The following is a 15,431-nucleotide window of genomic DNA, read 5'->3' as shown; positions in this document are numbered from 1 at the left end:
CTTAATAGACACAAAAAAGAATGTGAATAAACTGTGCTAAAAGAAAAAAAATGGTGGCCCAAGGGCTAGGGTTGTAGCTCAGTGATAGAGCGCTTGCCTAGCCCGTAAGGCACTGGGTTCAATCCTCAGCACCATATAAAAATAAATAAATAAAATAAAGGTATAATAATACCTATCTATATGTCTATCTATAACTAAAAATGGTGGCCTCAAATTCCCCAAGAGCTCTAATCCCTAAACTCCAAAAGCCCCAAGTATAATTTAGAAGAGTTGTACCAAATGTTCAAGGAAGAATGAATTCCTATTTTACTAAGGTGTTTCAAAACACAAAATTAAAAAAGTAATTGCAGCTGCATTCATTCATTAGGCAGTTTTGGAGTCTTGACTCCAAAGCCTGTTAAATATTACCACTCTGTGAAAGTTTCTTTGTGGAAGCACAAATATACATCCATGCACACATATGCACACAAGCTATTTCACTAATGAATAAAAGCAGAATTATAACTATACAGCAATGTAACACATGATAATTAAGTTTATTCCAGGAATATGGCTAGTTTGATATCTAAAATATGTATTACCAAAACATACATTATTATATACTGAACAGATTCAAGGAAAAAGCATTTGAATGAACACAAGAAAAGATGGATTAAATAAATAGAAACTGAAGACTGAAGATGTAGCTCAGAGGTAGAGCACCTATATGGTATGTACAAGTGCCCTGGCTTCAATTACCTGTGACAAACTTAAAGGGGGGGGAGGACTGAATATAATGGAGTTTTTATATTGATTCCCAATATGACTAGAAATAAGATAAAGATGCTCATCTGTAATGCTAATGTTTAACACAGTATTTAAAGACAGAAGAATACAGTATGATCTAAGGTAGAAGATTTGAGCTAAAACTGCCATTATTTGCAGATAAGCTCTTTTGTCAGGTCTGGTGGGAGAACATAATTACAAAAACAAATTCAGTAATGTTACTGGATAGAAGATCAACATTAAAACAACAACAAAAAAAAAATCGATAGCATGCCTCTGTATATCAGAACATTCAGCCAAAACTACAACAAAATAAAATTTAAGGAAGCAACACATTTAAAATACACAGAAATGTCTGGGAAAAAAAAAAAAACCTCTCTGATAAAGTGAAATTATAAGACCCAGAACACAATATAAATATGCAATATTAAAGATACACTTCTCTTATTAATCTACAAATTGTAATTCCTATCAAAATTTTAGTGTTTTTAAATTTTTAAAATTTTGGGAATTCTGATTAACTTAATTGTCAAATATGTGGTAATGTTATGTCAATTTTATGATTGTGTTTGGGGATGGGGAAAGATGGAAAGAAGCAACTTGCCTTGTCAGATAAGAAGACATATAAAGTCAGAGTAATGAAGTTATGAAAATGACGAAATAATACACAAAAAGGCTCATGAAACAAGAGAGTGTAGAATATTGTGTCTGGGGGTGGGAGGGTATGGAAGGAAGCAACTTGTCCTACTAGATATTAAGACATGACTACACTGTGAAAAAACAACAAAAAGACAGAAAGACCAATGAAAGGAAGTGCTGCTCAAAGACAAATGCAAGCGTTTAAGAACGTGATATGCAATAAATGTGGAGGGGTACACAAGTGAAATGGGGGAAAGAAGTTATAGTTTAGTGTTCTAAAACCTAGCCCCCTGGGGTAGGGCACGGATGTTTACTCACACCAAATACAAAGGTGGCTTCTAGAGAGATCAAAGACCTAAATGTCAAAGGTAAAACTATTAGTGAATAGGAAATATGGAAGGAACTATGAAAGACTTCTATACATTTCAAAAATCGAAGCCACAGGCAAAAATTAAAAAAAAAAAAAAATAAGGATTTGTTTAATGGAAGACTCCAAAGATAAAACTTAATAGAAATTATACAAAATATTGTTTATAATACCTAAAGCCAATATCAGAATAACAGCATCTAGAATACAAAAGGAATTCTGCAAAACAAGACAGTAGGAAAATGTCCAATAGGAAAATGGACAAAGGGTGCAAATAGGAAATCTAAAAGTCTCACTACCTTTATAAAAAGCAGCTCAAAATTCATTAACAATCAGAAAATACAACAAAGTGAGCCCATAACTCTTAATTTGGTTTAAAAATAAAAATTTAAAAAACCCTATAAATCTGAATGATGCCAACTGTTGGCAGAGACACAAAGATAAAGCAATCCTCATGCACGGGACACAGTATTTCTGAAAATTATGCTAGAAATACCAAAAGCTTGCATCTCCTACAGTACTAATGATCCCACTATACATAATGTGGGATAAAATATGCACGATTTCTTTAAAGGAGATGCACAGGATGCCTATCACAATAGAATCTGTGTTGATGAAGAGAAGTCCATCAAAAGGTTCAAAAAACAAACAAACAAAAAACAGTGGACACATACCACAGAGAACCAAATATTTAGAAGCTAGTAGGTAGTGATATACTAGATACCACCTACTTATGTACTAGATACATAAGACCCATATCCAATATAACTGGATCTTAAAATCATAAAGCTGAGTTGTAAGTTTAATAAGATATTCAGGATATTGTTAATTATTATGTCACTAATGAAATATAAGAAATCGTTCTTCTAAATCTATGCATTTCTAACAAACCACTAAACAAATCTCAGAAATGGTTAAGATCAGTGTATCTCCTGTGGACTTAAACTAAAACAAACTTTAAAAGATCAACTCTAAATGGGTGGTTCTAAAGCAAAATTCTAAACTTCCAATAATCCTATACTAGGTACTAGTAGACATTAGATTTCCACTATTGCATACATAAATCTTAGATGGTTTAAAAAAACAGATATACCTGCAATGCTGATTATAGAAAAGATAAATAAGGAGGATGAAAAAGAACTTGTACCTTTCAATGTATCCTGTTGGTGTTTCTACCAGACCATCAAGTCTTTCTTGAAGAGCTGCAAGAATCTGAGGATTTTGCATCATCTGAACAGTCAGCTGACGCGCTTTAAAAAAAAGGGGGGGGGCATTGAAAGAAGGCTTTTATAAAAATGTATTAAGCTTTTTTAACAGGATAGTCCAATCATGAAGTTTTCCTAATTGGCCTATATATAAAATGCTTGTGTAATAAGAAATGGGCAGGGTAAGCTAAAGAAAACACACTGCAGGAAAACCCAATGTTCAGGAAAGCTCAGAACAATATTCTCTCTCATTTCCTATTCTTCCTAGTACCTCGTTTCACCCACCTTGTACTTTGGAAAGCTCAAAGCTTCATCCAGATGCCTATCTAATACTGTTGACAGTCCTTTGAAGGCATACAACACGTCAAAAACAAATATAATGACAGTCTGGGATAAAGACGGAGGAATGGATGTTCATGTTTGTGTAATATACTTGTGTGTATACAAAGGAAGTTAATAGTTGAAACAGTCAAAGGTATAACTGAAGCCAAACAAGATTTGATTATTATTGTTTTTTAAAAATTATTCAGTCCAAATCTAAGCCAAATTTATGCAAAACAAATAATATTGCTCTTTGTGTATTTACCTATATAGATATTACACAAAATTGCCATTAATTTTTCCCAATTATGTTCCAGAAGGTCAAATTACTTCTGATATTAATTGAATCACTGGATAACATACAGCTGTAGTAACTAAAAGGCATTTTAGAAACATCAATAATGTCCACTGAGGACACAGTCTCATATCTGTTTAAAAAAACATTGAAAGATGAAAGCTATAAGTTCTAGAATCCTGTCACAATTTACTTTCATCTCTGGTTTAAAAATGAAAACATGAGTCATCTGGTGCTTCAATATTTTTGGCCCAGATGACAGGGTATACCTAGAGCAGCACAATTCCCTACTACTGCCACTCGTTTTAAAATTATGTGCTAAAGTAAATTTTGAATGATTTTTATCTACATTTAATGAACTACTTTCTTCTTGTTTGGAAGAGTTGAGTTTTAGAAAGGCATACATACTGCATGTTTTCTATATTAAACACTAAACATATTAAAGCACTAGCAAAGCCCCCCAAACCCCACCACCTGAAACATTTCTAAATTCAGATAAAATCCACACAGCTCTTTAGTACAGCCATACTATGTGCTGCCCCAGCAGTAAAGGATTTGATGAGTGATTTTAGATGAGTCATTACATTCATTCCTGACTACCTCCTTTGTTTCTCCCCTCATCCTTCCTCCCTCCCTCTTACTTACACACACACACACACACACACACACACACACACTCCCTCCCTCTCAAACACAGTTACTGAACTGGAAGTATGGATTAGTGGGCAAAGGACAATGTAGAAGGGCCCCATTTTTTTTTTTTTTTAAATGAAATGGTACTTTTTACTCTCCTCTAGAAGTCCACTGCCAGCCACCACTGGCTCCTAAAGTAATTTAAAATAATACCTTTGATTTTTGTTTCTTCACCAGTTTCTTCTTCTTCTACTTCTTCAACATCATCCAAATCTTGATCAAGTTCAGACTGTTCTTTGCTACAATATCATAGTATCACACCATGGTTCAAATGTACCAATTACAAAAAAAATTATAAAAAAACTTAAATTCATTTTCTAAATCAATATGCTTTCTTTCAAAGATGATAGGAAACTCAAAAGGTAATTCAGTTTCTTAATTTCATAGGTAAGAACTAACTGGAAGTACATAAACTTTCATTTAAAAGCATCTAACCAATTATAAAGTTTAGGGAAATGTGTTGGTGATATAGTAGTGAGCACAACTGCCTTCCAATTATAAAGTACATACTTCCATCTTTAAAAATGTAGTGTGGTCAATCTGAGGGGAATGTCCTTTCAGGTGGCATATGCTTTTGACCTAACATCATCTATTGAGTTCATTCTTCCTAGTATGAGCATCCTCAGTTTATATAGGAAGCAAAACACAAAATCTACCATTTTCTAGCCTACCTTATAGCTAAATGTGGCAATATGACTGTTTTGGCAGTAAGATAAAAAAAGCAGAAGTAGAATAGAACTTAGGAAGAATCCTTAGAGAATAGTATAGCTAGGAAGTCCTTTTTTTAATCTCACTTCTTTCCTTCCCCCCTAGAATATGGATTTGATTGCTACAGTTCCAGCAGCCACACAGAATGATGAACACCCAGAAAATGTAAGCCACCAAGATAAGTATAAAGGAGTTGGGAAAAATAGAAGGACCTTGAGTCCTTGATGGCTGGTGGAGCAACCATACCAACCTATAGTCACTATCTTTGGACTTTTCTCCTTTTTCTTTACATCACAGTAGAGATGGAGAAGAACTGTTAAGATATCTAAGCCTACTTCTCGCTTAGAGTAAAATCAGGAGGATCTCATTGAAAGAAGGTAAAAAGATAGCATCCTTCTCATTTAGTCTTAAAGAATCACCAAAAATCTAGTTTTTGAACATGAGATTATATCTAGCATTAAAAAGGGGGATAAAGATACCTAAAATCAATAACAGGGTCATGATACAAGTCTTTGAATTTGAATTTTAACATTTGGATTAGAGATTTAGTTGCTTCATGTCTAAACAGCATTTGAAAAATTATTTTTCATACAGGAACAAATACTAACTCTCATACAGGCACTAGTATAGAAAAGGTGGTAAGCTAACAAAATCTAGGGCCCTGTCAACTAAAGAAAGAAATTCAGCCCTTAGAAATGATGATTCATGCAATTTGTTTTACTTTGTACAAAGTACTCGGTTTATACTTAGTAAAACATTGCAGAAATAGTCAAGCACGGTATAAACCTAAGTGTATACCTGCCTAAGAGTTTAGAGTCACAGGCTAAGCTAAAGACAACATGGAGCAGCCATATATCTTCAATCATCTACTGAACATCCACATCTTAAGGTTTTAAACACAGGTGCCCATAAACTATGTCAGATGCCCAATTCAGCCCACTTTCATTTGGGTGGGTGGGTGCTGGGGATTAAACCCAAGGGGCACTTTAACACTATATCCCCAGTCCTTTGTGATTGAGACAGCGTCTTACTAAGTTGCTAAGACTAGCCTACAACCTGTGATCCTCCTGCCTCAGCCTGGCTCTCCCACTTCTATTTTTACAAATGGAATTTTTATTGAAACACAGACAAACTAATTCATTTATGTATCACCATAGTCGCTTTCATACTACATGACATGAGTTGGGTATTTACGAGAAATCACATGGCCTAAAAATGTCTAAAACATTTTCTTTTGGTCCCTTTACAGAGAAAAGCTCACTGACTCCTACTTTAAAGAACAAAATGCCCTTTCTCTCAGTCACTGAGGGCTAAGAGGTATCTAAAATTAAATAATAGGGGAGAAAGAAATCAAGACACCATAACCAATTTATTATTTTTCTAAAAATTTACAAACTGAGGGCTCCCAGGTTAATAAAGTAGTACTGCACAAACTCATATGATAATTCTGAATTCTCCAAAATGTCCACTAGCATTATGAAAAACGGTTTCAACAGACAGAAAGACAAGGCGACAATAGCAGCAAAACTCTGGAAGCCAGAAAACAGACAACAGATAATCAACTTCACTTGAGAACTAAAATGTAAACAGTGGGAAAAGCTAAGAACAACCCAAATACAGAGTTTTCAAAAAAACAAGAACTGGTAGCATCAACTACACTCCTATAACTAGGGCTTAAGGCTGAAGATGACTAAAACAAGAGAGGACTGGGTAAAAATTAATAAGCAGTTAAATCCCTAGATTTTCTACTCCACCCTTGTAGAAATATGGAAGTTTCATCTCTGAAAGATGGAACTTCTGAACTGGTACTGGGAGACAGACACAATTTAGAGTACCTAAGATACATGACTGCTTGATAACAGAATGGAAGCCAAGCCTATACCCAGACACTACAGATGGAGAAATCACTACTGATAGGGCGGGGGGAGATTCTGGAAATTGGGGGCTTCTCAAAAGAAATACCCATTCTAATGATGCTACACTAAAATTCCAAATCAATAAGCCCTCCTACCCAACCTTCAGATTTTCTAATCATCTTTTCTTTTTAATGTCTTTCCCACTGCCCCTACCCCTAATCCCTCAACTTAATGCCAATCTTAATGAGCAGATAACCAAATACTAGCACATATTTGAGGAACTCTCTTACGTTATTGAGACTAAAACAAATGGGTGAAAGAAAATTAAAGAGCAAATAGATTATACAGAGGGAAGAAACATCCTGAGAAAAGATACTACCATCAATGAAATGGAACAGGATGGTTAAAAAAAAAACAAAAAAAACAGGAAAAAAAAGCAAATGAACTTTTAGAAACTAAATACAATAGAGATTTAAAATCTAAGACTGGAAAAACAAGGTTTCTTTAGTTCTGTCCAGAAAGAACAAAGAAACTAAGATGAAAAATAAAATGAGGTGATTAGAAGACCAATCAAACATATGACATCTACCAGGATGTGCAGAAGGAGAAAACAGAAACAAGCCCCCCAAAAGGTCAAGAATATTCCTTAGAACTAAAAGCTACTGAACTGCTGGATTGAAAGGGTCCACCACTGACTGCCTAACACAAAGAGATAGAATAAGCAAAACAATGGGAAAATTTTCAAAACTCCAAAGCCATAATAGCTTCCAGAAATAGTATTTCAAAAATATCACATGCAAATAATCAAGAAAACTTTTAACTTCAACACAACAACGCTGCAAACAAGGTAACAATGGAAGTAGCACCTTCAAAATTCTGATGAAAAATAATTCCTACCTTAAATTTCTAACTATCAAGCATAAAGTAGAAGTCATTTTCAATCATATCGTGTATCAAAATAATCTACTTCCCTTGCACTCTTCCAAGAAAGTACTAAAGAACCATAAGAAAAGAAAAAGTGTAGAATATAGCAAACTCAAAGAGAAAGAAATGGAAACACCAGGAAGATAGTATGAAAACCTTATAACCAGGGTTAAGAAATCCAGATGAGAGCAGTGTCTTTGAGACACAATCACTTTGAGAGACAATATCATTAAAAAGCCTGCTGCCTCTATTTTTTTTTATGCTAAAGACAGTACGTACACATGGGAATACTGGCTCAAATTCTCCAGTGTACTTGCATGTTGTTGGCCCTGAAGTAAAATTATCTGCCCTTCTACCACTATGCACTAATGCCTAAACAGCAACAAATAACCCCATCATTTTCCTCACCCCCCAGTGTTCTTTTTAAACTATCACGAACTGGCAAGCTACTATAAAATCAAAGGCAACAGATGTTGGGCAGCTCATCCTTTTCCATTCTCCCTGATTATATTTCTGCAAGACATCCATCCACTCACACTAGAAAACTACCACACAACTTAAAACTGTTTCCCAAGATACGTATTTCAAAGTGCATAGCACCTTGCCCTATAGCTTTTCCCGAAATGGAAACCAGAAAAGCTTCAGAAAAGCTTAAACCAGACTATGACCCAAATAGTCTCTTGTTTTTACTGTCCTATCTTGGAGGCTTTAACTAACAGTAGTTAATACTGTTTTACTTAACTAAGTTTGGCTTGCTATTCAGCTCTTCAAAATTAAATATTGATTAATAATTTATCGGTAGTAAAACTCTAAAACGAAAAGCAAAGAAATAAATTAGACAAAAGCCAGATAGTGTTTACACACCTAAAGAGGACAGGTGGGAAATGCAAGTTAGAAAGGGCAAAAGGGGCTTCTAATAGTAATGTTCTAAAATTAACTTGTGCTTATGTCTTTTTGTTTAAGTTCTATATATACATTTTATATACATCTTGTACCTATAGTGTATCTTCCTTTTATATACATCTTATAAACACTGTAATATGCCCATTATAATAAAAGTAGGAAAATCTCTGGGAAATACACATATGGTAAAAATGGATTCTGCAAGTACTTATGCCCTATTATAGTTCTCAGCACTTTCCTAAGAATACACACTGACAAATGATTTACCATGAAAGTGATTATATATACTGTGTTTTTTCATTGATGTGCTGTACCCAACTTTCATAATAGCAAGTATCAAGCATTAGTCATTACTATACATTTTCATAATATATAATGTATACAGAAGTTAACTACGATACAATACAAAGTGATGCCAAATCTCTCAAAAAGTATCAACTATTTGCCACTTACTTGTCAATGTCTGCCATGTTGTAGGAACTTCAAATACCTATGGAGAGAAACATCAGTGTTAAAATATTTTTTCAGGAGAATATTGCTTAAAACAAACATGTTAGAGTAGGCTTTTAGAATCTGATATAAAAATTATTATATTAACATCATCAGTAAAGAATTCCTATTTGCTGTAAAAGGAATAGTGTTACCAAAGTCTTTTGTTCAAATTCTTTTAATCATATGTTAAATTTTTGCTGAACTTTTAGGCTATTCAGCATCTTTGAACAAATCCACTTCACTTTTAACAGTATTATTTTTTTATCAAATTCAAGTTAAAAAAATATTTGCTACCTATTGTACTTACGCTCCTGGAGGTATTAAAAAAATAAAGGTTTAGTAATCTCTGCATCACACATCAGCCCTTTAAAACGATTACACATTAATTGTAAAAATCTAGGTCCCAACCTATTATGTCAGACAAACCTTCTGTATCTCATCTCACATGACTGATGTACAACCATTCCCACCATCCCCTGCAACAACCTCCCCTGGTAATGCTGATACACTGTTAATTAACACTCTGATTACCAAATCTAAGTAAGTTTACTGGAAAGATTGATTAAATGACTTAAATTCCTAAGGCTTAGAGAATACTTCTGAGAAAGGGAAGAAAACCTTAAGGTAAATGTGTTAAATACTTAAGTGAAAAATGGCTGAATGTTAAGTCATCCAGATCACTAAAAAAAAACCTAAACCAAGTTTAGACAGAATTCCGCATTAGAAATCAAGTTTTCATCTTTCAGCCTTAGGATTAATTCCACAAAATCTTATAAGATGAACTACTCTCATAACAGCATGCTTAAATATTACTTAAGAGTATTTAAGGTTCTGATTTTAAGTCAAGTGGTAATATTTGAGGAGTATTACTGATCTAGTATCTATCCTTTAATTATAAAGAAAATATTTCTTTCTAATATATCTTTAATATATCTTCCTTTTGTTTAAAAATGTTTCCTTAAATATTTCCTAGTAGTACTGACAAATTTCTCCAGTGATACTGGGCAATTAGCATATATCTACAAAATGTTTAGCAAACTACTGATGAAATCGAATTCAAAAATTAAGAAAAATACTGAATCTTCAAAGAAATGTATTTGGGATTCTAAGTGTCTATCAAATCATTGAGAATTTTCTTTCAACACAGGGAAAAATTTAATAAATATTCTTTCTTAAATCTGAGTTATGTTCTCATAAACTAGTACTTTTCTGGACAGTTATTCCTGGTTAAAGGAATTTCAAAGGCAAAGTTTAAATATATCCATCTCCAGCCTTATTTACTTATAAGAATGTTCCATAAAGAACTACTGAGCGGGCTGGGGATGTGGCTCAAGTGGTAGCGCGCTCGCCTGGCATGCGTGCGGCCCGGGTTCGATCCTCAGCACCACATACAAACAAAGATGCTGTGTCCACCGAAAACTAAAAAAAATATTAAAATTCTCTCTCTCTTTAAAAAAAAGGTACTACTGAGCATGTAAGGCCTTGTTTTTCATATTCACCTTCAAGATCCCGCCAAAGCCCCAGTGAACAAATCCTATACATCTTGAACAACTGGTTAAATAATTCTTTGTTGTACAAACTCCTATATAGTTCTATTTCTTTCCATCCCAAGATGTCTCAAGTATATAATTACACATTAGTGTAAGCTAAGGTCTCTCCCAACTTTTCAGATGAGACTCATTACAGAAATTTATATGCTTTTACCAATCACTATTCTTCAGAGTAATATACACAACTTATATGTTATAAATTTATTAGCATGGAATGCACATATAAGGAAATGCTTTATAGTGAAAATGGAAGCAATTCTCAAGAACTGATATGGAAATGTAAGGTATAAAATATATGGCAAAATCCCATTAGGACATGAATAAAATATAAGTATGTTCATACACGTACATACTTTTATAATATAAACAAAACCTTTACATACATTTTATTGGTGCTGAGGAACTGATCACATGCTAAACACATAACTATGATTGAACCACACCACCACCCCCTTAAATAAAACCTTTTTCTATATCAGAAACCTGAAAGTAGTTACTATAAAACATGAGAAATGAGAATTTTTAAAAATTTTTCTTTTTAGTTATATATGACAATAAAGTATAATTTGACTATAAAAACATAGAATACATTTTGTTCTAATTAGGATCCCAGTCTTGTATATGATATAGAGATTTACCATGGTGAGAACTTATTTTTCCATTTTGCATTACTTGGTTTTCCAGTATAAAGAAGTTTACCTAAATCAGTAATATTTTTCAATTTCCTGGGTTGTAAACATTAACATATTGTCTAATAAACCTAGCAATTGGAATATGGAAAAATATATGGGGAAAAAACTCAGAATTTCCGATTTAAATTTTTAGGCCATTTTAACATGTTCACAGAACTACCATCAATGTCCAGTTTTCAGCACTATCTCTAGATTCTGAACTTTTGAAATAAAACTTTTTAATGAAGATCCAAACTGCCCATTCAGGAAAATTAGATTTTTTGCTTGTGTACATTCATAAAACTGGGCCTAATTTCAGTTAAATTATTAAGGTTTACACTACCTTTGAAGCAATCAACAGGGAAACAACTTCTGGCTTCATTTCATCATACATAAAAAGTTAAAAAAAAATTCCCTCATTGGATTGAATTTATTTCAAGGAGTATACTCCACTCATATGTACAGCTTTATATTTTTATCAGCATTTAAAAAATGTTTTCATCCTATTAAAAAAAAAAAAAATTCAAGGAACAAATCCATGTTAAAACTTTAACCAGAGTTTGATACCTGGTAAGTACTCTAAAGAACATATGCTATTTTCATCCAATCCATTTTTAATTATACCACTGAACAGTTCTCCAAAATAATAAGCTGGGATGATAGTTAAAAAATAGATTATTTTAGTCTTGACAAATATACCATGGTAACTTTAAGATACTAATATTAGGAAAAAATGGGAAAGGGGCATACAGAAACTCTCTGACCTATGTTTACAAATTTCTTGTAAACCTAAAATTAAAAGTTAAAAGAAGAAAAAAACCATTAGGTCCAATGGAATGCCCTCCCCCCCCCCCGCCAAAATCTTCATTTTTAACCCCTACCCCTTGCAGCTTCTGAGGCAGGTGGCTCTCAGATAATCAGATTACACTGAAAAATACAGGTTTATATTAATACCTACATTGCTTTTTTTAATCTGGTTGACATTATATCAAACAATGTTGGACATAAAACTGCACTCCAAAATCTGTGAAAAACTTTTCATTCCTGATAATGACAAGCTATTTTATGCAGATTAATACTGCCAATAAAAAATAATTAAAAGCAAAGAACAAATTTATTAAAATCTAAATAGCACTGAAACATTAATAATATAATACAGAATTACTACTGGTCAAAAAATGAAGGCAAAATAGGAAAATACTTTTGCCCTGAGGTCAACTGCCATTATCAGCAAATGTGAACTCTGATTTTAATTTGAAATCAAAATTTTGAGCCTATCCTATGAGGAATCTTTATAATAACTTTCTGAAAATAAGCAGGAACCCCAAAGTGCTATGTCTTCAGAGATTATAAGCCAGCTCTCTTAAACAAATGGCCCAAATTCATTTCATCTGTGTTGCTGCTCCAAACTCCAAGATAGCGTCAAGTATCCTGGCAGTATACTCACAGGCACTTGCTTATCAAATGTAAGTGAAAAGCACCTGCATTCTAGATCTCTAATAATTCATACAAGTAATTTCCAAAGGCAACCAGAATAACCTAAAGGAATACAACAGAAACCAGCCCTACAAAGACTTAAGTATTATTGTCCATTAGACTATAAACAAACTGTAGACAAAGGCCAAAAAACAACCAGTCTTACTAAGTCTAAAAATATAGTATCAGGAACTGTAGGTATAGTTCCGGAATCAAGTGCTTGCCTGGCATGTGCAAGACTATGGGTTCATTGGAAAGGAAGAAAGAGGAAAGGAAGAAAAAACAGTATCTGCAAGAAATAGACATGTATTAAGTTAACAGCAGATTTGGAAAAGAACTTAATATATCAAATTAAAAGGGTCGCCTTTAGTAGATTAAACAAAATTGAGAATTAAGCGAGCTAAAGAAAGCAAAGAAGAACTATTCTAAAACAGAGCAAGAGATTAAAGAATGGAAGTACTGAAATGAGAAGACATTTTAGGATACAACAAAATCTAAAAAAGATTTCATGCCTGTAATAACAGAGGCTTGAAAGGCTGAGGCAGGAAGATCACCAAGTTTATCAGCAACTTAGCAAGGCCCTAAGCAACTTGGTGAGATCCTGTCCCAAATAATAAAAAGGGCTGAGGATGTGGCTCGGTGGTTAATTAAGTACCTTGAGTTCAATCTCTCATAGGGAAGAAAAAAAAAAAACTTCAAGTTCTAGGAGGAAAAGATAGGATAGGAAACAATACATGAACAAATTAATAGCTAAGCACTTTCCAGAACTGATGAAAGAGACACCAACTCACAGATTCAGGGAGTTTTATCAATTCTACTCAAGACAAATAAAAAAGAAAACCATACTTAGATAAATAAGTAAAAAAGCAAGATCCCAAAGACAAAGAAGTCACCTAAGAAAGTACACAAAAGATTAATTTCAAAGGCATAGCTGACAGCTGGCTTCTCTTCAATATCAGATACCAAAAGATAATAGAATTCATAACTTTCTGAAAATAACTGATGATCTTAGAATACTATATGCAAACAAAGTAATCTATAAGAATGAAAACAAAGCAAATACTTCACTTAACAATACCTCCCTCCAAGCACTATCACTGAAATATTCTGTAGTATAATCTTCATATAGAAGGCAAGTGATTCCAGATGGAAACTTGAAAATACATTAAGGAAAAAAGATTATCTGTGTATATCTACATGAAGATTGTGTCTATTTTAGAGATGAGGACCCATTAGGTTCCCAGGCTCAAAACTCTTGGGCTCAAGCAATCCTCCTGCCTCAGCCTCCCTAGCACTATGACTATAGGCACACACCACCACGTCCAGCTAAATAAGGATTTTGAAAGAAATAAAATTACCATTGTGAGTGTTAAAACATTAAAAATATCACACTATTTGAAGTCAGTGATGTGAATAAGCACTCCAATGTTTGGTAAGTATGCAAATAGTAATTTCCAGAATGACTACCAAAAGATTAGAAAACAGCATATATAACTTCCAAAATAAAGTAATGAAAACACACACTTTTAAAATAAACCTGAAAAGTTGGGCACAGTACTGCACATCAGTAATCCCAGCAACTCCACAGGCTGAGGCAGGAGGATTCCAAATTCTAGGCCAGCCTCATCAAGGTAGGAAGACCCTGTCTCAAAATAAAAAAATAAAAAGAGCTGGGGTAGAGGTTAGTGGTAAAATGTCCCTGGGTTCAATTTTCAGTACCAAAAAATAAATAAAAGTAAAATACTCCTGTAAACTTCAGAGTAATTACATTAAATGTAAAAGTAAATGTTCCTATCAAAGATTCTAAGTCAGGCCATGCATGGGGTCACACCTTGATCCCAGTGACTTAGGACACTGAGGTAGGAGAATCACCCAGATCGACTCCATTCTTGGTGACTTAGCAAGACCCTCTCACAATTTTTTTAAAAAGGAGGCTGGGGATGTAGCTTGGTAGCACCACTGGGTTCAATCCCCACTACACAAAAGAAAAAAAATTTCCCAAGACTGCCTTCAAGAAAATTCAGTGTCATTCTATGGATAAGAAATTCATCATCTAGTTTCAAAACCCAGTATGAACCTAATATATTAACATCAGAAAAAAACAAACTTTTTATATTTAGTATTACTAAATATAAAAAGGCCACTTTTTCCAAAATGGTTCAATTTATAATCCAATATATAATGTACAGAAGATCTTAATGGAAAGGCATGGTGATTCCAAACAGTATTCCTGAAAGTAAATCTTAATCTTGAAAATTCTAATATGAAGAAAATCTTTCATTAGAAGACAGGCCATTGACTAAATCAGGCCACAAAACCTGATCATTTTGTGGTCTTTTAATAACCAGATGTCCAGACACCTACTATCAACTTCTTATCATTCTGGTAATCCTTATTCTGAGTAAATTGCCCACACTATCAATGAATACGAAGAAAGCCAACATTTATCAAAACATTTGGCCACTCTGTAAGGAATTATAGGCTTTCCTCCTACTTTGGAAATAAAATATTAAGCGCCTTGCTTAGCAACACAATCCTGAAGTAGTTAGGTTTTAAAACCTGACTT

At 33.6% G+C, this 15,431-nt stretch overlaps 1 protein-coding gene across 9 annotated transcripts in view; it reads right to left on the bottom strand.

Annotated features, from left to right (window-relative positions):
* The window catches only part of Nap1l1 (nucleosome assembly protein 1 like 1), a 60,649-nt gene that overhangs the window by 14,042 nt on the left and 31,176 nt on the right, over positions 1–15,431 (bottom strand). For 5 of the 9 annotated variants that reach the window (XM_027921310.3, XM_027921538.3, XM_027921457.3 and 2 more), the window contains exons 2-4: positions 9,130–9,166; positions 4,439–4,524; positions 2,919–3,021 (exon numbers count right to left, since the gene is read on the bottom strand). In XM_027921310.3, the coding sequence (XP_027777111.1) occupies positions 2,919–3,021; positions 4,439–4,524; positions 9,130–9,146 (206 nt within the window). In that variant the 5' untranslated portion in view covers positions 9,147–9,166. Of the gene's footprint in view, positions 1–2,918; positions 3,022–4,438; positions 4,525–9,129; positions 9,167–14,389; positions 14,508–15,431 lie in introns of all 9 variants that reach the window. The other 4 variants (XM_027921749.3, XM_027921597.2, XM_071609675.1 and 1 more) reach the window with 3 other exon arrangements.

This window comes from Marmota flaviventris, chromosome 3 (genome assembly GCF_047511675.1).
Source record: "Marmota flaviventris isolate mMarFla1 chromosome 3, mMarFla1.hap1, whole genome shotgun sequence".
Taxonomy (NCBI): Eukaryota; Metazoa; Chordata; class Mammalia; order Rodentia; family Sciuridae; genus Marmota; species Marmota flaviventris.
This window is presented reverse-complemented; position numbering and strand designations above follow the sequence as displayed.